The sequence below is a fragment of the Panulirus ornatus genome, chromosome 68 (genome assembly GCF_036320965.1).
Source record: "Panulirus ornatus isolate Po-2019 chromosome 68, ASM3632096v1, whole genome shotgun sequence".
Classification (NCBI taxonomy): domain Eukaryota; kingdom Metazoa; phylum Arthropoda; class Malacostraca; order Decapoda; family Palinuridae; genus Panulirus; species Panulirus ornatus.
In genome coordinates this window covers 19,065,358-19,092,139 of record NC_092291.1, presented here as the reverse complement: position 1 = coordinate 19,092,139, position 26,782 = coordinate 19,065,358, and the positions used below count along the sequence as shown (strand labels likewise).

At 36.2% G+C, this 26,782-nt stretch overlaps 1 protein-coding gene across 1 annotated transcript in view; it reads right to left on the bottom strand.

Moving 5' to 3' along the window:
• The window catches only part of LOC139747419 (xylosyltransferase oxt-like), a 49,232-nt gene extending 22,708 nt beyond the window's left edge, over window positions 1-26,524 (bottom strand). The window contains 10 exon segments of the mRNA XM_071659753.1: window positions 1,404-1,570; window positions 1,980-2,182; window positions 4,902-4,915; window positions 4,918-5,064; window positions 6,268-6,410; window positions 9,284-9,437; window positions 21,407-21,461; window positions 21,698-21,855; window positions 23,479-23,551; window positions 26,306-26,524. Of these exon segments, the coding sequence (XP_071515854.1) occupies window positions 1,404-1,570; window positions 1,980-2,182; window positions 4,902-4,915; window positions 4,918-5,064; window positions 6,268-6,410; window positions 9,284-9,437; window positions 21,407-21,461; window positions 21,698-21,855; window positions 23,479-23,551; window positions 26,306-26,518 (1,327 nt within the window). The 5' untranslated portion in view covers window positions 26,519-26,524.
• Between the last annotated feature and the right edge of the window lie 258 nt (window positions 26,525-26,782).

The window sequence follows — 26,782 nt, the reverse complement described above, 5'->3', positions numbered from 1 at the left end:
ACAACTCCTGCTCCAGCTGTAGTCCCACAGCTAACATGACAATTTTTCAAACATACTGACAAACAGTCACGATATACTGCCAGCATTACATGACATATAAGTAATAAAGCAGCAGGTTCTGATTAGTAATGAGATAACAGTTACATCCATGCCTACTCTTGTCAATTAGTCACTTATCATGGAAAAAAGTTCCTTCCAACTGGATATGTGCCAATGTATAATCAATATTCAAAAGGTAATACATTCTTTGATGATCAAAAGTGCAATGGAAGGAAAAATTCATAATATGAATAAATGAAACTTCTAAAAATTTCAAACAAAGAATATACTGTAATGTACAAAAAAACTGCAAATACATGAAAATTTTTCAGAATTCCACTTTCATTAAGTTCCATTTCCCTAAAAGTGTTAATTGCACCTGTAGTGTCAGCAATTTCAAGTTGTATCTTTAGTGGTACGTATTTTGAATCAATTTCACTGTTCATAGCTGTTGTGTTCATGCCATCATATAAGAAGAAAGATATTAATGGAGTGGTGCTAAAACAATGGCACAGCAAGCAGCATGGCTTGATGGGTAAGCATCAGTTTACAAATAACTAAAACATGTGCTTTGGAATTTTCCGAATTAATGGAAAATAAAGCAAATTTTCATTATTCTGGCCAATTCATAACTTTCATTAGTTCATTAGGGCTAAAGCCCCAAGCATTATCAACAAATGAGGCAGAGAGTAGGTCCCTCTATAGAAATCATCTCCAGTAAAATAGTTATTTTTACTTCTTTTTTAAAAAGCAAAACTGTAAAAGTCTTAACATCTTGCATTTGAATTTCTTAAAAAGAACACCTAATAGCAAGATCAAATAAAATTAAATGAAAATAAAGTATCCATGGGTGAAGTCTAGAGGAGTGTATAAACTTCGTCAATAGCACCAGAATTCTTTCTCCTTACACACACACACACACAAAAAAAAAAAAAGCCAGATTCAAGGGGATGCTAAGAAGCACTGTGTTGCCAACTCACGAGCACTTGTCAAAAACACTGTATATATTCATTATACAATGTAGGTTTATCAATGCATTATTTCACATACCACACACTCATAGTGATGAATGAACTGTAAAGGCATGAAAAAAAATAAAGTACTCGATCTAAATGGACACAAAGCTACCCCACTTTGCCTACCCATGAACATTTGTCAAAAACACTGTATATTATCATTATCTCTGTATATTATCATTATCTATCTCAATTTCAAGTGGTGCTGTTGAGCCTTCCAACAGTTAAGGATTTACAATTGGTCAGTATCTAAAATATCTGAAAGAGGTTCAGCATGCCTTGAATACTGTACTGGGAAAGGTCAAAAATCAAAGATAGTAATACAAATACATAAAACCATGGACTAACCAAGAGGCAGTCGTCGTTCACCAATTCTCCACATATGTGTCTCACACTCAAAGAATGTGCGGTCAAGGCCTTGCTTCTGGAGGAACTTATTGGTGTCATGTCCATGTGACTTCAGAAAATTGCGTTCCTGGTTGTTGGTCAGGAATTTCACCAGATCCTCATTCTTTCTGTAAAAAAATCATCAATGAATCAACTGATTATAACAAGAAAAGATCCATTACGTAAGGTAAAACATAATAATTAGTAATAAATTATTTGGTTTAGGTAAAACAAACAATACAATATACATACAGGCAATTCACTTAAAAGTCAGACCTTACTCCCACATTTTAGTGCTCTGTGCTGAAACACCTTCAAAAATATGACACATTATTAGATTGAAAGTACTGGATGAAACATACTTCAAAAGAGGTTTTTATCATTCTTATAGGAATAACACTGAAAAAGTAAAGTTAAATACATTCTAAAACAAAAAGATGCAAATTCTGAGGTTCAAAGAGGAAACTTAGTTAAGCACCATGGGGTTAATAACCAGAATAATTACATCATTAATATGGTAATAATATTTTCACTTACTTGATAGGAAAATCAGATTCACTAAGATTAATGATGAAGTCCCAGTTCCATCCTTTAATCTTCAGTACTTGCTGCATACAGTGCAAGAGCACTCTGAGAAGGGATGCTCCACCCCATATAGTAGACAGCCGATATCGGGACACTTGAATGTTACTAAACTGCTCCTCTAACTTCAGTACCTCTTTGAATAAGTAGTCTTGTCGCTGTTCAGAAATTATAATGTCAATACCAGTACAACAAAGAAGTGAATTCAAAAAGGAAATGAAACCAGTTGAAGGTAACCTTAAATTGGAAGTAATGTATTAATTTTCTGCTAAAAGAGTAATCATTAGTAAACATCTGGTATCCTCAAAATAATCAATTTTACTTTTATAGTTTTCTAATGCTACTAATACATGACTTCCTTTAATATTCTAGTAATAGCATTTTGCAAATGACCTGCATTGTGTTTGTCTATAACATTCCTGACAATATTACCACTTAAATTTCATAATGAGTAAAAAACATGAGAACTGCTTTAGTCATTCAACATATGTGGTAGAAAAAGGCAAGAAAAACAGGTATTTAATGGGATTAAATGTATGGAAAAGTAATAATGCACTAGGAGGACAAAGAAGGACACTGTGAGATCTAAGAATATGAAGACCACCAAGCAACACTGCTATATGAATATGAACACTGAAACTGTCAGGAAAAACAACCAGCACCATTATCTTCTAATGTTAAAGGAAAATTAAGGCTCATGGACGCCTTGTCCTACAATTTACATACACACACAAAAAGGGCCTTTCTTTCTCACCTTGTCCAGTTAAATACTCTTCTGTTCTGTAGCGGGGGTAAACCATACTGAATAACCATCAAGAGGGAGAAAAGTATTTCTGTTGTGTAAGAGTAGTCATCTCTGCATAATGTAAGAAAATTTTTGAAGATGCTTGTAAGCAGCAGCAGGATGAAAGAGGAGATATAAGACTAATATATATATATATATATATATATATATATATATATATATATATATATATATATATATATATATATATATATATTTTTTTTTTTTGCTTTGTCGCTGTCTCCCACGTTTGCGAGGTAGCGCAAGGAAACAGACGAAAGAAATGGCCCAACCCATCCCCATACACATGTATATACATACGTCCAAACACGCAAATATACATACCTACACAGCTTTCCATGGTTTACCTCAGACGCTTCACATGCCTTGATTCAATCCACTGACAGCACGTCAACCCCGGTATACCACATCGCTCCAATTCACTCTATTCCTTGCCCTCCTTTCACCCTCCTGCATGTTCAGGCCCCGATCACACAAAATCTTTTTCACTCCATCTTTCCACCTCCAATTTGGTCTCCCTCTTCTCCTCGTTCCCTCCACCTCCGACACATATATCCTCTTGGTCAATCTTTCCTCACTCATTCTCTCCATGTGCCCAAACCATTTCAAAACACCCTCTTCTGCTCTCTCAACCACGCTCTTTTTATTTCCACACATCTCTCTTACCCTTACGTTACTTACTCGATCAAACCACCTCACACCACATACTGTCCTCAAACATCTCATTTCCAACACATCCACCCTCCTCTGCACAACTCTATCTATAGCCCACGCCTCACAAACATATTAACATTGTTGGAACCACTACTCCTTCAAACATACCCATTTTTGCTTTCTGAGATAATGTTCTCACCTTCCACACATTTTTCAATGCTCCCAGAACTTTCACCCCCTCCCCCACCCTGTGACTCACTTCTGCTTCCATGGTTCCATCCGCTGCAAATCCACTCCCAGATATCTAAAACACTTCACTTCCTCCAGGTTTTCTCCATTCAAACTTACTTCCCAATGACTTGTCCCCCAACCCTACTGTACTTAATAACCTTGCTCTTATTCACATTTACTGTCAGCTTTCTTCTTTCACACACTTTGCCATTTCCCGCTTTAGCAAGGTTATATATATATATATATATATATATATATATTTCTTTTCTTTCATACTATTCGCCCTTTCCTGCATTAGCGAGGTAGCGTTAAGAACAGAGGACTGGGCCTTTTGAGGGAATATCCTCACCTGGCCCCTTCTCTGTTCCTTCTTTTGGAAAATTAAAAAAAAATGAGAGGGTAGGATTTCCAGCCCCCCGCTCCCTCCCCTTTTAGTCGCCTTCTACGACATGCAGGGAATACGTGGGAAGCATTCTTTCTCCCCTATCCCAGGGGATAGGGGAGAAATTCTATATACATACAGCGCAAGGAAACAGACGAAAGAATAGCCTAACCCACCCACATACACATGTATATACATATGTGCCCACACATGCACATATACATAACTATACATTCCAACGCATACATATTCTTAACTATACCTTCACATTTTACAAAGTATACAAGGTTACAATCTTTCCAGGAACTCATTTACATGCCTTTCAAACAACTTCATATCGTATATTCTCCTTTCACCTTCATTAAAATCAGCCCATGAAACTATGTCAGAAGGTGAAGACTGTATAGCATCAGTATTTACAGACAACATATAAATTAGAAGTTTCCAAAGATTCTGTCCTCTAAGTCTGAGACTGTTTCAACATATCTCCTTACAGCATAAAATAATATCCTGTTTTACTTGTCAATACCTCAGCTTGGCATACCTTAGTTTCTAATCACTAAATTTTGAAGATGAGACAGATATCGAGGGTATATCCACTTTATTCAAAGCACATTCATTCAAAGTAATATGAAACTAGCATCTATCAGAAGACAGCAAGCAAAACATTCTCGTCAATGCTGAATCATCTACAAAACAATAAAACTTGAAACAAAATAAAGTATGCACTTCTCAAAACAGTAGATTCTATTCAGAAACTAAAGTAAAAACAGGTAGACCTCAAACTCAATATCACGAAACTCACAGAATCCACATGATAAAAAAGTAGTGATCCTTGTGATAGAGCGCTTTAATAAGCCGTTTGAGCTGTCTCACTGCTCTACCATTAACTGTCAAGATGAATGCTATTCTCACTGCTGTGCTGTTAGCTGTTGATGATGTTCCCTTCAGAGCAGATGGAACATACTCTGTAATAAAACAAAAGGGCTGGATTATTCTGACTCATCTCTAAAATGCTAAAATAAACTATCAGGCATGAAATTTCCTTTTCATCTGCAAAAAACAAAACAAATATGTGAAGAACTAGTACAATGGATGTTAATAAAAAATACCTCTCTGACTATATATATGTTCATTAAAAGGAAAGCACTTATAAACAGTATCATGGTGATTGCATCTGGAAATAAGAGCTTCAATTATGATACCAAATCTTATTTCTCTTCTAGTCACCTAAAATCCAACACATTGGCTCATGCAGAATCTCCTTCATACATCTTAACTTTTGCAAAATTCTAAATACTCAAGCATGCTAAAATGCTTTTAAGACATGCTTCTTCACTTTTATCTTTCCTCTCAATTCTATTAGTGTAAAAGAGCACTTTATGTAGACGTATACACATAACAAGGAATTACCAGACTCTGCATGCCAATGGTTACACCGCGAGCAAGAAGTCACCTTTAGCAAGGCTATATCACTATCAATGGATGGAATGTAGTACAGTCTTGTCAAGGGCCTTCTTGCTCCAAAGGAGGCCATCATTTCCCTGCTCCTGAATAAAGTGCACTCTTGGAGCAGTGGAAGCCCCATTAAAAAGGTCCTGGGGTTGCATAATAATAAAAATTAATAACAATATGTGTAGCGAACATATTCAAGCAAATGAAGTCTATTTTCTTTGTGATGTATAACTCTATACCATAAAGATAGGAAAGTAGGATCTTTTATGTATCTATCTATCAACCAAACTCCATTTCCATCTAGGATGAAATATGTGCAAACATTTCTTTATGGTTAACAATACAACATGAAATAGCTATAACTGTTTTTTCTGTTCTCATTTACAACTAGTGGATTGGGTACATGCAGCTTCTCATTTCCCTTAAACACCTACACTTATATTGTGTACAATATCAAATAAGTAATGTAATCTCTAGAATGGATAGAACTCCCATTTCACAGAAAAAATAAAAAAACCATATTCTTAGTTCAAAAAAATACCTGCAGTTTCAAAATTCTTCAACTCAATCTGAGGTCAGCATAATGAGAAACATCTGCTTACATTAAGTCTAAAAAAAAAAAAAGCGGCAAAAACTTCATCTTAACACAAAATTTTAAAAATTCATGTCTGAGTAAAATGCTATAAGTAAGATCAAACAAACATCTTTATACCTACTAGCCAATCCAGTTTGATATATATTAATGTGGAGGTAATCTCCACACTTCAATTTTGGGTCACCAGAGCAAGGCATGTTGCACATGTCATCTGAAACTTTCATCTGAAGAGGTAACTCTTCGTTGCCACAAAAACATTCTTTCCTGTTGAATATAAAAAAAAATACATAGAGAATTTTCTGCATAATCTAGATTCAATGAAATGATAAATCTTAGATGAAAGTTAATTTCCACTCTTAAATCCATCTGCCATTTCCATCTTCATCAGGCAGTCAGAACGAATAAAAAAAGACCTCATTTGCATTCATCCAGGCTCTAGATGTCATGAATGATGTAGCAAAGCAAAGCAGAGTTTAACATCCATAGCCAAGGCAAACAAACAAATCCATGGTTTACCTTGACTCCTTCATGATCCCTTGTCCAACCCTTTAACAACACATACTCTGCCAGCCCACCCAATATATTATAACACAATACTCAATTCTTTCTACCTAATACATGCCTCTCATCCTACTAAATTTTCAGGCCCTAATATCCTGATGCTTCTTTTGCTTCATCTTTACATCTCCTCCTTGGTTTCCCCCACCCTGTAGCTCCCTCTCCTTCCAACTCATAGATTTTTCTTTGTCTCTCTACCCTGGTACTCTTCATATGCTCAAATCATGTCAGCTCTCCCAAGTAAGCCCTCTTAATCTGACTAGATAAACTTCCACACCTCTTTCTATCTGTCATTTCTTGCACAATCAACCTGCTTCTTGCCTAACACTCTCCTCAGGCATTTCATTTTTAGCACATCACTGGTCTTCTGAACATCTGCATTCAAGCCCTATGATCTGCATACATTTTAAAACATACACACATTCATCTTTTCCCTCATAAACACTAACCTTCCCTTTCACATACTCCTTAATGCGTGTAGGACCTTCACCCCCTCTACTACCCTGTGGCTCATTTCAACCCCAGAGGTTTCAGCTGCTATGTCCACTCCTAGGTAATTGAAAAAATTTCACTTCCTCTAGGTGCTCCTTGCATAAACTCAAAATCACACTGTTCTGTCTCATCCATCTACTGCACTTTAATGCCTTATTTTTGTTCACACTAAACTTTCAAATTTTTTCTTTGAAACACTTTCCCAAACTGTCAACAGCCTCTGAAGTTTCTTTCTAGACTCTGTTACCAGCAAAGATGAAACTTTTTCTTTTCTCTCCTTAACAATCTTGAACAGCTACCACTCTTCCAACAAACTCAATTTCTTTTTCACTTATGAACCCTCTCGCTAAAATCCCACTATATCTGCCCCTTAAGATTCTCCAACCACAATCTTTTTTTTCTCTTTTTTTACAGGGGCATGCCCACACTCTATCCCCTTCTTGAGATGTTGACTTCGGCACTTTGGGAGAACTCAGAGGTCACCCACGGGCAACTTTTCACTAAACTTCCCAATGTCCAGTATTGTTTCACTGGCCAAGATGACTCATGTTGTGGTAAAGCTTAGCAGAAATAACCTTGACTAGAATTGAGTCCTACATCTCATCTAATAAATCCTTCTTCCCATATCATGATTTGATCATTCCTTCTCTAATACCTGTAGCATCATGGACAAAGCAGATTGGACCATGAAACTTCTCTTCCCCTGAAACCACACCACTTTCACCTTTGCTGAAATCATTGAAAAGAAAATCTTCAAAAAGTCAAGCACACCAAGCATACGAAAATGTGTCCAAATGACTCATTTGATAAAATCCTTTTTTCCTCATGCAAAAACATTTCCAATAACTTTTGTAATTCAACCTTTCCTCTTTTTCAAACCTGATCAATCTATTGTTAAGTCTACAACTGAGAAAGCCTCTCTTTTTGGTGCCTCATTTTTCTCATTCAACTCTGGATGACTCAAATTCTAATCTTCTGCCACATTTCCTCCTAATGAACCCATATCATCACCTAAAATCACATTTTTTCTTCACAACACAATTACCTAAAGATAAAACTCCTTCCAATTTAAGCCAAAAAAGTACATGGGAAAACTCAGACAGCAAGAAAAACACACTTGGTCACTGATAGTACTTTCTATTATAGGAATCCATAAATTGCATATGAATTACTTTGAAAAAAGCATAAAATGTAATGTGTATGCCTTATTATGCTACAGCCTCACTTATGTAACAAAAGGCTACTTTTTGGTAATCCCTTGCATTTTACATCTACCTCCCTTTTCTGCCTAGGTGAGGTAATACCAGGAACTGATGAACAGTAGCCTCATTTACACATACAAATGTCCTCCATCTATTATGTGTACAGTGAATCACAAAATGTAGAGCCTATCATCCAAAGCCATGCCCCAAAGACAACTTCATGTCCTGTTTCAGTCCAATAACAGCAAATGGCCCTGTACATACCATGTTGATCCAGTTTATTCTCTATTCAGGTTAGTTTTTTCATATCAAATTAATATTCACACATATGTAGATACTGCATCATATAGTGCTACTGACTATTCCATGGGGTTATTATAGTGAAATTGGTCTGTTTCGTTGAAGACTTAGAATGTAATCATTTCTCCCTCGTTAATCTTATCTGTGTGGTAGCCTGGAACATATGCTCACAAAACTGCGGGGATTTACAACATTCCTATTATCGTGATTTTCTTCTAAATATTGGTATTTCCATTTATTCATTAACAATATGTTAAATGAAACAAGCTCATATATACAACCATTACGTGTTTACAGCTGTTTGCAACATCCTGATCCCAGCAATTCTAGATGAAAACTCTAAAAGTATAAAACAGACAATGTAAAATTATCATAAAGTCTGGCAAAAACATTTACATTATAAATAATCATAATCAGTAAATATGCCACCTAAAAAGACTTTTACACGATACAGGACATATTCAATCTGATTTCTAAACTTTAAAATATATGATTATACAGAGGAAAATATTCAATTGAGAAGATTTTAGTCGGCAAATCATTATCTATCTGGTTGGATACTTTAAATCTTTGATAGATTCTCACCCATACTGCACTCCAGCATGAATGTAGCCACGCTGGTAACAAATATCCACACACAGACTAGGAGTGTTCCGTTTCAGTTGTCCTGCATGGCCTCGTAGCAATCGATTTTCACGGCTATCAACATAGCAGCCCATATGCTTGCCCCTAATCTTTCCTGTTGGTAGAAAGGATATACATATGAAGCATGAACTTTAACTGAGTTGTTGAACTGAATTTGATATTATAAAAATCACATGCTTATGTTCAAATTCTGAAGCAATACAAGAAATCCTAAATGTAGTACATATGCTATGATGCAACATAGGGACCCTCCTTGCTAGACCTGTTATAATCAGGATAACTAAACCAGTAAGTTCTGTAATCACTTGAATATATTTTTCCATGAAAAAGTATGCAGTGCTAAATAAAGGCCTGAAATGGGCTGGACAGACTGGTTTTTACTGGACAGATATACTACAGAATGCACCTTAACATATGTTTGGGTTGTGTTCTTGAAAACCTAAATGTAAACTGAGTAACTGTATATCAAAATGTTTTCCAATACGATCCCACTATATAACTTAAAACCTATGTGAAAGACTCTTTAATGTAAAATCTACCAAAATAACACTTTTTATCACAAAAAAGATATTTTCATGCAAAAATATGTGCAATAACTAGACCTGTAATCAAAGCCAAATCATTCACAAACCAAAAACTATGATGTACTTTATGTGAGGTAGTGCTGTGGCAGTGTTAGGAGGGGGTGGAGTGGGGTGAAGGAGGGCCAGTAGGAGTGTCTGCCTCTCACTCCTATTTACCACTGAAGTATGTCTTGGTCAGAAGATAGTCTAATGTTGATTGCAGCATGAAATTTCTTTTCAATGCTGAGTTCCTTGAAGTAGGTGATGTTATTCTACATCAATCTCAGCATTTCCAATCTGCATTCATGATTGGGGCCATTGTCTGATATGATTTCAAGAGCATTCTCAACACATCTGAAGAGGTCAGACAATTGGTCTGTATCAGGTGAATTGGGGTGGGTGCAACTTCTACACTCTTCTCCCCCCCCTTTCATGCAACATACTTTTGTTACATCATTATCAATTTCTCAGTAAACAGGACTTCACCATGTGAGACAAGTAATTCAATAATTTTCTTGAAGCAAATGTCCTGGATCAGGCAAACATTGTCTTCCTGAATGGTTACATCACTTGCAGAAAAAATCTCTGAAGTCACACACACTCTGGCCACATCTATACACCACACATATCTGCATTCACTTTCTTTGAAATCTGCAATGTTATTTATAGCCAGAATTCTCAAACTGCTGGTTTAGCCTTAGGTTCACTGGTCTTATCAATTTGCAAAAAGTTCTGAGACAGTGGGCCTTGAAGGTGACAATTACTCCTAGATTCTTGAGATGCAGAAAAGAAGTGGTGTTCTTAGGTCTATACTCCACTCTCATATGTGATCTTAGATCATTTAAAGTCACTCAGTGACTTAGCATAAACTAGGATTAATAATGGTTTGTAGGCAAGGTTCTTGATGCAACAACATTCCTTAATGCTAAGGTAAAAGTATGTCAAGACCTATTCCTGAAAAGTACTTAATGTTGTCTTTGCTCAAACACTACAGCAAAACCTTCCAAAGTCCTTGGATTCAATTTGAAATTTGCAGAATGCCATCTTTGGAAATGAGGGTTCTTGCTAGGCTCATCACTGTCAAACACCTACATTAGTGTGTAGTTGCTAGCTTCAATTATCTTTTATTTTGCAGCATATTCTTTTGCAGTAAAAGCACTTGCAGCTCCCCCACTCCTCTTGTTGTTCAGCACACACCACTTCTTCAATCTCTCAAACCACACCTTATTAGCATGAAAGGTTCTTATCTGCAAGCCTTCTCTTTGCTCATATTTCTTATTCTAAATCAATGCTCTTACCTTCTCTTGAATTATCTAGGTTCTGAATGGCAAATCAGGCTGGTTTTGATCCTAAATCCAGACATTCACCATGCTTTACATGGATCCATTAAATCACTCCTATGCCTTGATGATCTGGATGCACCTAAACATGTAACACATTTTGAGCTTTCCTCTATTTTGTAATCTTTTGCACCCTTAAGCTTTTATGAAGATTCTCATTTTTCTACCAATCTCCAAGTACTACATCATCTTGAACTCAACATTTAAAGTGGTGAATTTGCAGACTTTCTTCCAACTAAGGTTTGCACTGCTACTTGTTGCACTTGTTAGTTTCTTTCCAGACATCTTCAAAACAGTGTATAAGCATAAAGCACTTGAAAACTTAAAAAAAGGTTGAGAACAGTTCATAGTGTTGCAGTACAGCATGTACACAAGTTGTGATTCTACAGAACGAATGTGACCAGGCAAATCGACTGGAACAGTAGAAAATACTTGGACTTTCAAACAACATAACATGCATTTATATATATTTGTATTTCTTCAGCCAAAGAATATAATTTAGAATTCAATAAAAGCAAAAACAAAACATGAGAGACATAAACTGCAAAAAAGGTGTTATTTACAAAAACTCAATAGCGAATCAATGTAAACCAAATCAATATATATCAAGGAACTCTTGTACTCTTATCAGAAGCCTGCGATTAGCAGATGAGATTCACAAGTTGAATTCAGATCCCCTTGTATGTGAAAGGTAGGGGTCACATGGTTCCCCAATGAATGTTTGTCTGGCTCTTAACTACTGGCAGATGAGCCATATATATGCCTCTCCACTTCTGCATCCAATACAGAAATGAAAAGGAAAAGGTTTAAAAACTATAAAAGAATAGACAGAAATAAAAGATACCTATTTTCTCTCAGGAACTCCTTTCTTTAGGGTAGCCAAGGTAAAGAAGTCTCAAGACTGCCTTATATAAATACATCTTACTATGCTTCATCCCTCTCACAATTTTCAGGAGTCCTCTTTTCAATATATAGTATTCCCTCATTTTTCTTCCCCCAGGATGCCTGCTGTCTTCATCTATCTTCATTTCCTTCTATTTACTCCCATATATTTTCTTTAATAGCCTGTTATCACATAGTCTAGCCAGATGAACATGCTTCTTCAAGGAATATCTCTCAGTCTACTCTGTTGCACCACACCCCCATGTCTTTTCCTCTCACTGATATACAACTTCTCCATCCTATCTACTAACACAACAATCACCCCTCCAAAAGCTCAAACAAGCAGCCTGAATCCTGAGCTATCTGCTCCAGGCCATGTCCATGTTTCACATCCACAGTTTAGGATTTGCCAGCTCACACCAACCTTCAGTTTCATTTTTTTTTACATACAATCATATGCTTCCCTTACATGATTCTCCTCAAGGATCCAAGCACTCCCGCACCTAGGCAACTCTCCTATTAATTTTTCATTACTGTATCATCGTTCATTTAATCCCATCTAGCATAGTAAATACTTCCAATACCTCATTTCAGAAGGGTGAATCCTTAAACTATCTACTCCAGTACATGTCCATACTTAACACCAATAGGTTTGGGTTTGATGAAGTATGCTGTCCTTCAGCCCTTTTTCATAAGTCACATCTTACCCATTTATAATCTTCCTCAAGGGTTTAATCACCTTCCTTCCCTAGAAGGCTTTTCCTTTATTTTTCTTTCCTTTACATTACTTTCAATTACTTCTCATCTGCTAACAATGTAAATATCCCTTTTTCCACATCCTGTTAGATATAAGCGTAGACGTCAAAAATGCCTGTAGGAGATATGCACGCTCATGTCAGGTAATAACTTTTGTTGGTGCGTCATTCTTACGAGATATTAGACATTTCTTATGTAAAACCATATCTATTCATCACTGTTTGTGATAAAAACACTAATGAAAATACCACACAACTCATTAGATAATGCCTGAAAATACTCAATGAGTGCTTCACATGCTCGACAGGGGTGCAGGAAAAGTTACAGTGTGTGCAGCAACCAGAAACAATTACTTAGCAGGTTGAGGAGCATATCATTTGAATTAGAAAATCATACTCTACTCAATCATGAGAACAGACTTGAGAGCATATCTCTTTTGATATCTTGAAATTTCCCCTCCAATCTTTCCTCACAGAGAATGAGTGAGGAAAGATTGACCAAGAGGATATATGTGTCAGAGGTGGAGGGAACGAGGAGAAGTGGGAGACCAAATTGGAGGTGGAAAGATGGAGTGAAAAAGATTTTGAGTGATCGGGGCCTGAACATGCAGGAGGATGAAAGGCGTGCAAGGAATAGAGTGAATTGGAACGATGTGGTATACCGGGGTTGACGTGCTGTCAATGGATTGACCCAGGGCATGTGAAGTGTCTGGGGTAAACCATGGAAAGTTCTGTGGGGCTTGGATGTGGAAAGGGAGCTGTGGTTTCAGTGCATTATTACATGACAGCTAGAGACTGAGTGTGAACGAATGGGGCCTTTGTTGTCTTTTCCTAGCGCTACCTCGCACACATGAGGGGGAGGGGGTTGTTATTCCATGTGTGGCGAGGTGGCGATGGGAATGAATAAAGGCAGACAGTATGAATTATGTACATGTGTATATATGTATATGTCTGTTTGCGTATATATACGTATACATTGAGATGTATAGGTATGTATATTTGCGTGTGTGGACGTGTATGTATATACATGTGTATGTGGGCGGGTTGGGCCATTCTTTCGTCTGTTTCCTTGCACTACCTCGCAAACGTGGGAGACAGCGACAAAGCAAAATAAATACTAATCTATGCTAACAACGTTTTTCTGATACATCCAACTGGATGTATACAAGTTAACTTTAACTATGAGACAAGACAAATGAAATTTTGGAAAAGATTATCACAAGACTGAATCCCATGTTTTAAAATATCAAAGCTAATTACTGCCTAGACCACATTGTGCACAAAGTGGCCAACTTTCATGAATGATGCATAGATACTGTATATGATATCCTGAATAATTAAAGAAGGTGATCTTGTTAGTTTACTCTACATTAAGTAAACTTCTGATCTATGAAATACATAATGCAAGTTACAAGAAAAAGATCCTTAACTTAGCCTAAGGAACATTAACCACCAGCTGATTACTAATCTATATATAAATTACCTTGACAAACAACGTTTAAAGTTACCTAGTATTAGATTATCAGGTTTAGTATAAGTTTTTCTAAAAAATTAACATCAAAATGAGCAAACATTCTGAATTCATTGCAAGTTGGGTATCCTCTAATGGACTCAACCTACAAATACTGGGCTGTTTGCTCTAAAATACCTGAACATGATTCCTATGTTGCTTACCCTTCTGACACATGGTAAAACTAAGTGATTAGAAATTTCTAATTCAACAAATTAGAGGAATCTCTAACCTCTGATGCCCTAACCTGACAAGATCAATGGTAAGTGCATCTATAGCTTGTGTCAAATAAAAGTTCACTGATACAAGCATTGGCAAATAGCACGAAAATGCTGTGGCATGCACAACAATTTTGACTGAAATGGCTGCAAAAACATGATATGCTATGGGCATGTTCAAAATAAGCAAAATGAAAAAGAACATCAAAATTCATGCAAAGCAATGAAGCATTCAGTACAGAACATACTGCACACAAATGTCATGAAAATATTCTGTCAAGGTCAAACCAATTCTTTAGATTTTCAATTTGCATTAATTATCAAGGTACTTTTCTGTAATACACATTTAGTCAACTTTCTTTTACTATTTCCAATACCCTACTGTTGTGCATAATGAGGTCTTTCTGAGAACGAAGATGAGTTTAGCTGCAGGTTCCTGTTAAAGTGGCTCAAGTTATATGTTAACATCAAAATCAAGTTTAACAGGAGGTGTATAAAGATGGTTATCCAAGGTCATCCATCCATGCATTGACCATAATCCAAATCATCTTAAATCTAGTGTCTGAACAAAAGCAAGCAAAGTCAGCATGATTTTGTTACTGTATAATGATTCAAAATACTTCTAAATGTCTAAAAAAAAAGTACTTAATGTGACAAGGTAAGCTGTCTCCTTAGTTACAAAGAATCTGAATTTTTTTCATGTGTGTTCGATATTTCATGTAGAGCAGATGACAACCTTACAGGAAAAAATCCTTACTTTGCTCCTTGCTCTGTTCCTTATTCTGGAAAGTAATACAAAAGGGGAGGATTTCCTAACTTCCCACTCCTGCACCTTTTAGCTGCCTTCTACAACAAGGAAGGGATATGCAAGTGATATTCTCTCTCCCCTGCCCCAAGGGAAAAGTATATAAATCAATCAACAATATTCTTTAAGTACTCCACAACTGCTGAAAGAAATCTTCCTCTCTGCAACATCTCTCATATCTATATACTAAATTCTTATGCATAAGGTGAGCAATACATATAGCAAATGATGTTTACATGTTCAGTCAAGATGCAATTGGTGCTTCTATGTTCATTCAGGATGCAAGTGGTGCCAAATCACTCAAAGTAAGAAATAAGAAGAAAAAAAATTGTTGAAATGGATTCTTCTTTACCTGATCAAAACTTGTGGTGATCACAGTTTAACAAGTTATGAAAATCAAAGTGTTGAGTACAAACCTCATTATAATGTTTTAAGAAATCAGCTTAATATGACTTCTGGGATCTGAATTCTTGGTGATACAAGCTTAACATACAAAATCATCTGTAGTCAGTGTGATAAAAATCTGATCAAGTAATGAATTCTCCACGTAAAATCAAATATTACTTTCTGAACTCCTAGCCCTTTCATATGCATTCTTTCTCAGCTTACAATTATGCACTTGTTTACTGTATCTAAAAATGCACTTATATAAGCCATACTGTGTGCAATAATGCTTTAACTTACTCTTTCGTCCTGGGACAGCATTAGGAATATATAAAAAGCTCTATTAAGACTTTACCCCTTAGTACTTTAACAGAAGAAAATATTCTATTTTTGATAATATGTCCAATTCTATAATCTAAATTACAAAACAAATTTTCTGAAATTTTCAAGAAAGAACCTTCTTTTCATTCTCTTTTTCCACTAAAAATATTTTTGGTTTAAGTATGAAAGTTTTGACCATTACTTTAAATAATAGGAAATCCAATAGAATCTGTTATTTACAGTCAAAACAGCACTTACAAGTCCTGTGTAATGAATGGCTAAAAGCCTCATCACAGCATTATCCAGACTAGAAAAAATGTCCTATATCTTTGGCTACAAGAAAGAAAAATAAAAAATTATATAAATCAGTGAAGCTAACAAAATGTAAGTGCCCTTTTATTCTTGAGTACTCTTACATCTACCATATCATATTGATACACTATAATTCTGTTTTTAACATCTTATTCTTAGTTTATCATTCATCACAGTACAGAAGCACATCAAGGTACTATATTTTATTTACTTGAATAATTTGGATATAATTTAAGAGAGACAAACCCAAAGCTCCAATATAAATACACTCTTATATCTCAAGTCTAGCATTCCAAAGTCTAGCAATTTCCAAAAAGCACTTGTGAAGGTATTGGTGCTCAATGAAACCTTCTGCAGCTCCAACTTTTATGTGATCATCTACTGCTACCACAGATCACACTGTCCATTTAAGTGCAGTATATGAATACAGTTGTAATGCTTTTCAAAACATCATTCTCTCTTTCATACATGTTTGCCATTTCCCATGTCAGTGAGGTAGCACATGGAACAGATGAAAAAATGGCTTCATTCACCACATCCACTCTCTAACTATCCATAAAATTAATCTAAATCAAAGCCACCTCCCTATCCATAACCAGGCCCACACAGATCTCCTGTGGTTTCCCCTAACTGCTTTATATGCCCTGGTTCAGCTTAATGACAGCATGTCATCTGTAGACCACACCTCCATATCCCTTGCATGCCTTGCACCCTTTTGCATATTCTGGCCCTGAGCCTCAAAAGCATCTTTCAATCCATCCTTCAACCTCCTCCTTGGTCTTCTCTTTTTCTTTGTTCCTTCAATTCCTGATATGTGCACTCTTGATCATCCATCCTCACTCATCCTCTCTCTACTGTATCCAAACCGTTTCAGCACACCCTATTCAACTCTCACATACATACTGCTCTTAATACCAAAGCTCTCTCTTACCCTATTATTTCTTATTTGATCAACCCACCTTAAACCACATAATGTCCTCAAACTTAATTTCTAACACATTCACCCTATCCTTTACATTTTTACCTAAGGATCATGCCTTGTAACACTACAACACCAAAGGGATTAAAACATAAAATTACATAAAACATCACAGGTAATGTAATAACTCCTTCAATCCACTATCGGGTCCCCTTAGTGCTCAGAGAAATGATTCTTACAGGAGCCATCCAGCATCAAACAAGAGATAACCTCATATACTTGTTCAAAAATAACTGCAAACTTTCACTCTGAATCACAATGAAAACAATAACCATGCTTTAGACAATTTCTCCCTACAATGTCTTTCTTAACTCATTCATTGCACCATGCCACTATTGTGGCCCTATGCAGTACAATGCATCATGTTACTATCTTGAGTCTACACATCATTTAAATTCCTAGCTGATGTATAACACCACCTCTTACCCGAAGAGATCACTAGGAACCTGATGACACAATTGGAAAAAATATCATCTATCACAGACACCCAAAATCATCAAAGAAAGTATAACTCTGTCATCTCTTTGAAAAACCCTTTACAAAGATTGTATAGAATCTTACAGTAAAAGAAACAATCTCACTCATTCATACAAAAACTTTAACAATGTCCTGACTGCGTTAATATATAAATAATGCATATAAGATATATGTAACATATATACATATATACATATAATCTTATCGAGGATGTAAGGCATGTGTACGTGTAGGAAGAGAGGAAAGTGATTGGTTCTCAGGTGAATGTAGGTTTGCGGCAGGGGTGTGTGATGTCTCCATGGTTGTTTAATTTGTTTATGGATGGGGTTGTTAGGGAGGTGAATGCAAGAGTTTTGGAAAGAGGGGCAAGTATGAAGTCTGTTGGGGATGAGAGAGCTTGGGAAGTGAGTCAGTTGTTGTTCGCTGATGATACAGCGCTGGTGGCTGATTCATGTGAGAAACTGCAGAAGCTGGTGACTGAGTTTGGTAAAGTGTGTGAAAGAAGAAAGTTAAGAGTAAATGTGAATAAGAGCAAGGTTATTAGGTACAGTAGGGTTGAGGGTCAATTCAATTGGGAGGTGAGTTTGAATGGAGAAAAACTGGAGGAAGTGAAGTGTTTTAGATATCTGGGAGTGGATCTGGCAGCGGATGGAACCATGGAAGCGGAAGTGGATCATAGGGTGGGGGAGGGGGCGAAAATTCTGGGAGCCTTGAAGAATGTGTGGAAGTCGAGAACATTATCTCAGAAAGCAAAAATGGGTATGTTTGAAGGAATAGTGGTTCCAACAATGTTGTATGGTTGCGAGGCGTGGACTATGGATAGAGTTGTGCGCAGGAGGATGGATGTGCTGGAAATGAGATGTTTGAGGACAATGTGTGGTGTGAGGTGGTTTGATCGAGTAAGTAATGTAAGGGTAAGAGAGATGTGTGGAAATAAAAAGAGCGTGGTTGAGAGAGCAGAAGAGGGTGTTTTGAAATGGTTTGGTCACATGGAGAGAATGAGTGAGGAAAGATTGACCAAGAGGATATATGTGTCAGAGGTGGAGGGAACTAGGAGAAGAGGGAGACCAAATTGGAGGTGGAAAGATGGAGTGAAAAAGATTTTGTGTGATCGGGGCCTGAACATGCAGGAGGGTGAAAGGAGGGCAAAGAATAGAGTGAATTGGAGCGATGTGGTATACCCGGGGTTGACGTGCTGTCAGTGGATTGAATCAAGGCATGTGTATGGGGGTGGGTTGGGCCATTTCTTTCGTCTGTTTCCATGCGCTACCTCACAAACGCGGGAGACAGCGACAAAGCAAAAAAAAAAAAAAAAAAAAAAATATACATATAATGCATATGATATGTGTGAAATCATACCATGTAAATAACCATTAAGTGTATAATATGTTTAGGTGTAAGTAGAATGAAACCAAAACTAGAAAAAATCATCATATAATCATCTAAGTAATGAGGATCCTTGCCACCAATGGGCATGCCATTTCTTAATTCAAAACCTTTCCACACCAATGTGGGTGACACTATACTTCCTTTTTGGGCACATTCTTCAATAAGATATGATACAGAGATTTTCTGTACAGGAAAAAAAAAAGTTTGGATTTCTTCTTTTTCCACAATGAAAGGGTTAAATAGTTTACATTACAGAAATCAGGATTTTTACTTTTCTATGACACTATCTAGTATCTCCGAGGTGGATGAATCAACACAAAAAAATATTTTCTTAATTCTAATCTTCAGCTTTTTGTTGTACGGCTAAGCCTTAGTTAAGAGAGCATTTCCCTTTACAAGCATGGCTTGACCTTCATCATCATACAGAAAATGTGCCACAAAAATCAATCACTGTGATGCTTTTCACACTTGTTTTGGATAAGTTATTTTCACCATCTAATATTGTAATACTGTTTTCAAGGTATCATAGAGTAATGTGTGGAAACTTAATGGTTTTTCCTAATAGAGAAGGAGTAAAAAAAGTCATAATAACTATTTATATTTTTGAAGGAAAACTAACATCACTGGGGAACCACTTCTGGCATCAGATCATGCGACTAAAGGATTAAGTAGATACAGAAATTATCTAATTTTCCTGAAATTCAATCATTTAAGTTCTTCCACCTAAAGGTCTCTCTTTCTGTACTTTCTTTTCTAACATCCTCAAAAAGTTTCATAAGGGTTGGAAATCTTACTTTAACAGATAAAGTGTCATAATTGAAATCCCTTAATCTCAAAATATTAATTCCAAGTGGGCATTTACTACAGAGTTTATTATAAAATCTCTAAACACATATATGTCGTCAAAGTTAAATAAACCTTAAGCCAACGTAAAACACATTAGATTATATACCTTTGCTGACAATGAGGTATATAACATGTCACATCTAGTTCCATTTTATGAACTCTGAACAATGGATAACCTATAATCAAAGGTCTGTCATTTTTTTGGTATCAAAATCCTGTGTTAAACTTTCAGCAATGTCAAAAAAGAGATATGGAAAACACTTTGCTTTGCAAGCGGATAATGCATTCATAGGACCAAAGGGGATCTAAATGTAATGCCAAAGAGAATCACTGACAGTTACCTATGATATAGGGGTTGACTTACAAATTTGCAAGTAAAAAAAAAAAAAAAATGTATTACCTTTCTGAATAACCTAACACTGTAAGTGATGTAGGAGCCACAAATCTGGATTGCCAGTTTTTCTCCATGACTTCACACAACCATACAGCAAGACCAAGGCCAAAAAAGGCATAAAATAGTAAAAGGCACTTTTAGCTTAATATTAGGAGAGGAAGCTTAGATTCAAGGGAATTATCATGAAAGCTTGAAAAAATTTGAACTATGCAGTCTACAAAGAAGAGAACAATGTATGACAGTTTATGCATGCTTACAGGTTCAAGGAACTAAAAAAGAAAGTGTAAGTAGGTCTATGAGAATCCCTTTGGATAAGCTAAATACATTAGAGTCCAGTGTGGAAAGTGAAGGGATTTTGTTAATGCCATGCCAATTATCTTATCTAAAAAAAACCATGTTCCAGTTAACTGTAATAATAGATTTTTTATATATTTCAAGAATATCTAAGCATATCTGCACACAGACTGTACTGTATTTATTTGGAATGGTGAATTAAAGAGTTAAGGGCCAAGTGTTTGTGAAAACACTCTTAATGTGCTACAATTGAAAGCCTTCACAAATTTTGAGAAAAAGAGTTTATCTATCCATTATCAATCCACATCAAACATGCTGTTTCCCACATTAAAATCAGGGTGGACAAGAAAGATCTTAGAACAAACAGGCATTTTGACAACTCTATCTGATTTAAGATAGTATAGGAAAACTTGTCAGAGATTTCAGTATGATACTTTAAGAATTAAACATGTGAAGCTATTGCTTAAAAAGGAAAATAAAGAAAAAAAAAAGAGAGCTCTCAATATCTACGTACAAGCCATTTTGTTCCCCCTCTTCTATATCCAACATGGGCACAGAAAAGGAGTTAACTAACATATATGATCTTAATCTTACCATTGGAAGGACAGTAGCTCTGAAGTCTTGATGGGTAAAAGCTGCCAGCCTGAATCTGCCAAAACAAAATCATGTTAAAAAGTGAGTCTGATACTTAATGGAAGTACATATACATGTAAAGTCTGTAGTATCAACTAATTTTTGCCATCATGCACTGACTTTGAATACCCTGCAACTTTTCAAGATTTCTCTCTAACTCACCATATACTTTCCTGACAATAATTTAGAGTCATTCCTAAACCTATCTAAAATCCTGTTAATCAGAATACATCTCAGATTTTCTGTACGTACCTGACATGATATGTTTGCAATAAGAGTCTTGCAGTGGAAAGTGTTGGCTCTCCTGATGGCTGACAAACTCTCTCTACTTCTGATCCTACATGGAGTATCAATCCCAAGCCACTCTCTACTTTGCTCTTTACTGTCTACTTCTACTGCATCAGGTGGACCTGCAATTTGTGGTCATTAAATACATTTATTTTTATAATTCCTAAGTAACATTTTCTAAAGACTAATGTCAAGTGTTGCTGACCATTATGGTTATATGATTACATTTGGTTGAAATAAACTGCATAAACATTCATGAGACTATGTTATATATCATAACAGACGAATCTTGAAAAACACATGAAAAAGAAAGTCAAATTACATCAAATGGGTACCTGCCATTCCTTCATTTATCTTTTTGCCAATGGCCAGCCAGTAAGTCTCTATCACAAACTAGATATCAAAATTTGGTTATTCAATCCTAACCAGTCTCTCATGCAGCACATGGAAGCCACTTATAAAGTCATCATAAAAGTGCTACACTCACCAATAATGACCTTGTAAGAGTAGCAGAGCCCAATCAATTAACTTCATAAACAAGTAGACTTAATTTGGGAATCTTAACTACCTCATTAACTTAATGGATCAATCTGTGAAAAGTTAATCAACTTACGGTTGTGTCTATAAACTTTCAAAACTAACAAATTACACTGATTCAGCAATAACTCAATTCAGTATCACCAAAAGTCAGTTATCTTACACAACCCTAGTGGGCAGATAACAGTGTTTCTTTACTTTCTTCTGCTTATAGCATAGAATATCAGTTCTGTTTAGGAAGAGCAACTTCTGCATTGTGACAAATATTACTCAAAGACCATGGGCAACTTTGAAAAACTGCAGTCATACCAGGAATGTACAGTTAAAGTATCAGGGCCCTACCACAAGAATGCCTGATGACCCAAAAGGATACCTTTCATTCTCAAAACTCCTGTCTCCTGCAAGACAGCCAATCATGGCCCTATAAAATATAACATCAATGCTCTTAAACATAATGACACTGTGCTCAGAGTCAAACAGAAAATCCTTCCCTAACGAACTTTATTATTTTAAGTGTCTTAAGTTCACTACATAGCTATACTAACACAAGGTACACTTTTCACCATATTCTTAGCTACGACTCACATACTTAGGATCCTTCTCTGCATGAGCATATACTTCCTTAAGTAGTTTCTGTTCATCTCTCACTAGATCTACATTTTCATAAGCCTTACGGTCTCCCTGGCATATACCTTGTCACATGTACTATGCAACCTCATAACCCTGTACTTTCATAAATTACCATCCAGTTTCTTTTTACCAATAACTATGTATAAATACATGGCATCAGTAATGTCTAGCCTTGATTTCACATAAAATGCAATAATCAGAGTAATGATGAAAAACCCTTCCAAGGAATTCAAGAAAATCTATTCATAATTGTTGACAAATCCTGTATCAATGTATCAATAGAGTAGTGCTGGGAACATGCTAAGAACAGCTTCATTTGCTTACATCTATGCTCCAGCTGTCATGTATTATACACTATAACCAGAGCCCCCTCAAAAATATTTACAACAAAATGTTCTTAATATCTTTACGAGAGAAGCAAAGAAGAATTACACTCAAGCCAATGACATTAACAATTACTGCTTAAAAAATCATAAATGCACTAGCAAATGAAAATATACTTCATTAATTCTAATGAATATGATGTAAAGCAGCTATGAAAATTTGTCAACCCAAATCGACAATTTTCTGTAGCTCACCTTTATTGTGACTATCAGCATCTCCTCTGTCATTTGCTTGATACACCCGACTTTCAACATCCACGGGTGCCCTCTGAAAAACAAATACGCAATGTAATTCCAGCAGGAAACAGATATCATATAATAGCATACACTTACTGTTCATTTCATCCAGCTGGAATTCATCAAAGGATATGTGTAATTGAGCTGATAGGCTGCAGTGTAACCGAAGCATCCAAAGTACATGGAAAGAGAAAAAGTAAAGAGAAAAAGAAAAGAAACAAGTTTACATCTCATTCATGATGATGTTACTGAATATCAAGATATGCTTGAGTGTGTCCACAGCAGTTTCATCATACCTAACATATACAAAAAATACATATTTCACTATGAATGATGAAAGTATGAACAATAATAATGAATAATAGTAGCAATGACAATGTTAATATCAACAATAATATCATGAACATTTATGAAAATTATCATAATGACATAAAATACAGGTTCAGGAGGGTTAAAAAAAAAAAAAAAAAAAATTCTCTCCAAGACAGTGTCATGTGCATTTGAAATATTCTTGAGAATATTCCTTAAAAAGATCAAGGTTAGGACCTTCTAAACCTCTTTCTTTCTGGTGGGGACTATCATCACCTATACCTGGGAAATCTTAAAAAGTATGGTTCCCTACTTACATTCAGATAAAACATGCTACCGGCATTACAAGCATGGACGACTCTGTAAAATACTACCTCTGAAATCCAAAGGTACAATAAGCACAAAAAGAGAAAATTATCTAAACATCTGAAGCCCAAGGCTCTTCAACATCTTTGTCAACACCATCATAAACAAGATGGGATGCACAGTAGTGAAGTTTAAGAGCGCACTAGACAAGTACTATAAAAAAGTGTACCACACTATTCAGGCAGTAAGGGTTATTTAGGCCTGATGGCTGCAGCTTCCAAAAGTCTGGTTGACCAATGACCAAATCCAAAAGCCTGGGCTGTGAGGATTAAGACCCCCAAAGATCTCACAAGGTATGTACCAGGAATCACTGCTTTCCCCATCCATTGCAATCCTCCTAACTAAATAGCAGCATCTTGCTCATTTCAGGACAGAACTTGGGCAGTCACACACACACAGATAATATCAATGCCCCACTTGTACCTGGCCAGTCACAGCTCTGAATTTAGTGATTATGTAAATCAATGCAAAAGCAGTCACGACTGGTACTAAAATGAAAGAGGTTTTTCAATAATAAAAGAAAGGAAGGGGGGGCTGGGTAAAGAGACCAAGAAATTACACTTGCAGATACTGCTACAGAAAGAAAGTTTTTAACATCTTAAATCCAATATTTCTCTCCTCTGTGATCTGTCTATAAGTATGAAAGCATAAATAGATGAAAAAGGAGGGTTAAAGAAAAACTTTCAAGAAGCATAGACTAAGTAGATATAAGTCTCTTCAGTAGTAAATCAGTGGCACACTAGAATCTGTCTCACCTGGTGGAAGAATCACCAGAGCCACACAGGGTAGATCCATGATGTCTAAGCTAAGGTACTGTCTGACAGAAGTAGTAAATGTGCTCAAGGGTAAAACACAGGTTGGGTCAATAAAAAGTTTATCCACAAAAAGATATTCCTCTTCAAAAAGGTTTATCAAGACTTTCAAAGATCACAAAAAAAATTCTCATCAATAATCTCTGGAACAATACAAAACTTTTTATGAGATTTAAAAAAGGGAATAAGGCATGAAGCTCTCTTGGTGATGACATCATGAGCTCTTGACTAAAGTGCTATTTCTACATTCAGTACCTTCACTCCCAGTCATGATTCTCAGGTGCAGGAGAGAGCCTGTGGCTATAATGAAAATAAAGCTTACATTTGGGTAGCATTGGGGAAGCAACTGGTCTTCCCAGGATACAAGACTGAAGAAATTATCTTAAACACGGGCCAAACAGATTAATATCAAAACTCAGAGACAGGTTCTTCAGAGTACAGTTATATGAGACAATAGTATTAGTAGCCTATCACTGTCATGGAAATGGCGCAAGTCATGTCCAAGCGATCAGATTCTACATACGACTGAAAGATTTCCAGCTTGAGCGGTTGTCTTGAGCAGAGAGGCAAATGCTATGCAAGAGGTCATCTCCTAAGTATTTTCTAAACTCTGCATGAAGTATATGGGAAAAAACAAACCTGAATTTTGAACTTGGGGTACTGGAAAAGGATGAGGTTGTCTAAAAGATACTGAGGCATAAACCATGAAGTGTGGTAAAGTTGAAGGAGTCTCTAGCACCAAGGTTTTAAGTCCCACTTCGGGGCTTTGAAACCCAGGAAACCAACTGTTTAAGGGAAACTTTTCCTTACGTAAGGAGGAAATAGATACACATGGTTTCCATAATTACACTGACAGATCAACTGCACCTATAGATATATACATTTGACTGCTTAAAAGGACTTTAAAGTTTTCATATGTACTAATGACTTTTTTCTACAAGTGTATTACCTACTTTTAAATCAATCCCACAACTTTTCTCATATCCTACTATTACCTTAAGCACAACTGTCAAGATGATAATACTGAAATTTATATTCTGCAACAGAACAAATCTCTCAGTATCCAAAGCTACCGGCGATATGAGGCTGAAACATACTTTAACCATACTGATATACTCATTAGGAAAAATGAAAGTAACGCTAATAGAAATTCTATCCAAATATTCTCTTAGACCTCTGTTGTCTGGATATTTTTTATGTTGTACTATACTTGCCCATTACAATCTTCAGAAAAAGAAATCTAACCAGAAACTGTGGCTCTTAACGCCTTTCAGTCCCTCTATCCTTGAGCACCTTACCTCAATCAGGTTCACCTCGTCTATAGGCAACGATCGGCTCAGGGCATCCACTAGCCTCTCTTCTGACCCAAGTCGAAGAACGTAGTAACCGGAAAATCCTTGGAACAAGATAATCATCATCCCAATGAAAAGATATAATCCGTACTTTTTGCATACTACTCGAAATATATTGAAACTGACTATCAAAATAGCGCGAGCAGGGGCGATCGCCATCCCACCGCTGATATGTCAACAAACCAGTATGCAGGGGTACAAACGGTAACCCAGACTACAAGTGTTATATAAAGGTAAATCTATTCATGATCGTTTTCAGTTGTGTCTTAAAAGAAAGCAAACTTTACCTTGCAAAATAAGCTATCAAAATTCTTATCGTATATTTATATCTTTTGACTATGTTCTCTTAAGATTTAAATACTGATATAGTGGAAACTTCATGGTTGGTAATTCGGAGATTGTGTTGGGTGTGAGGGGATACAA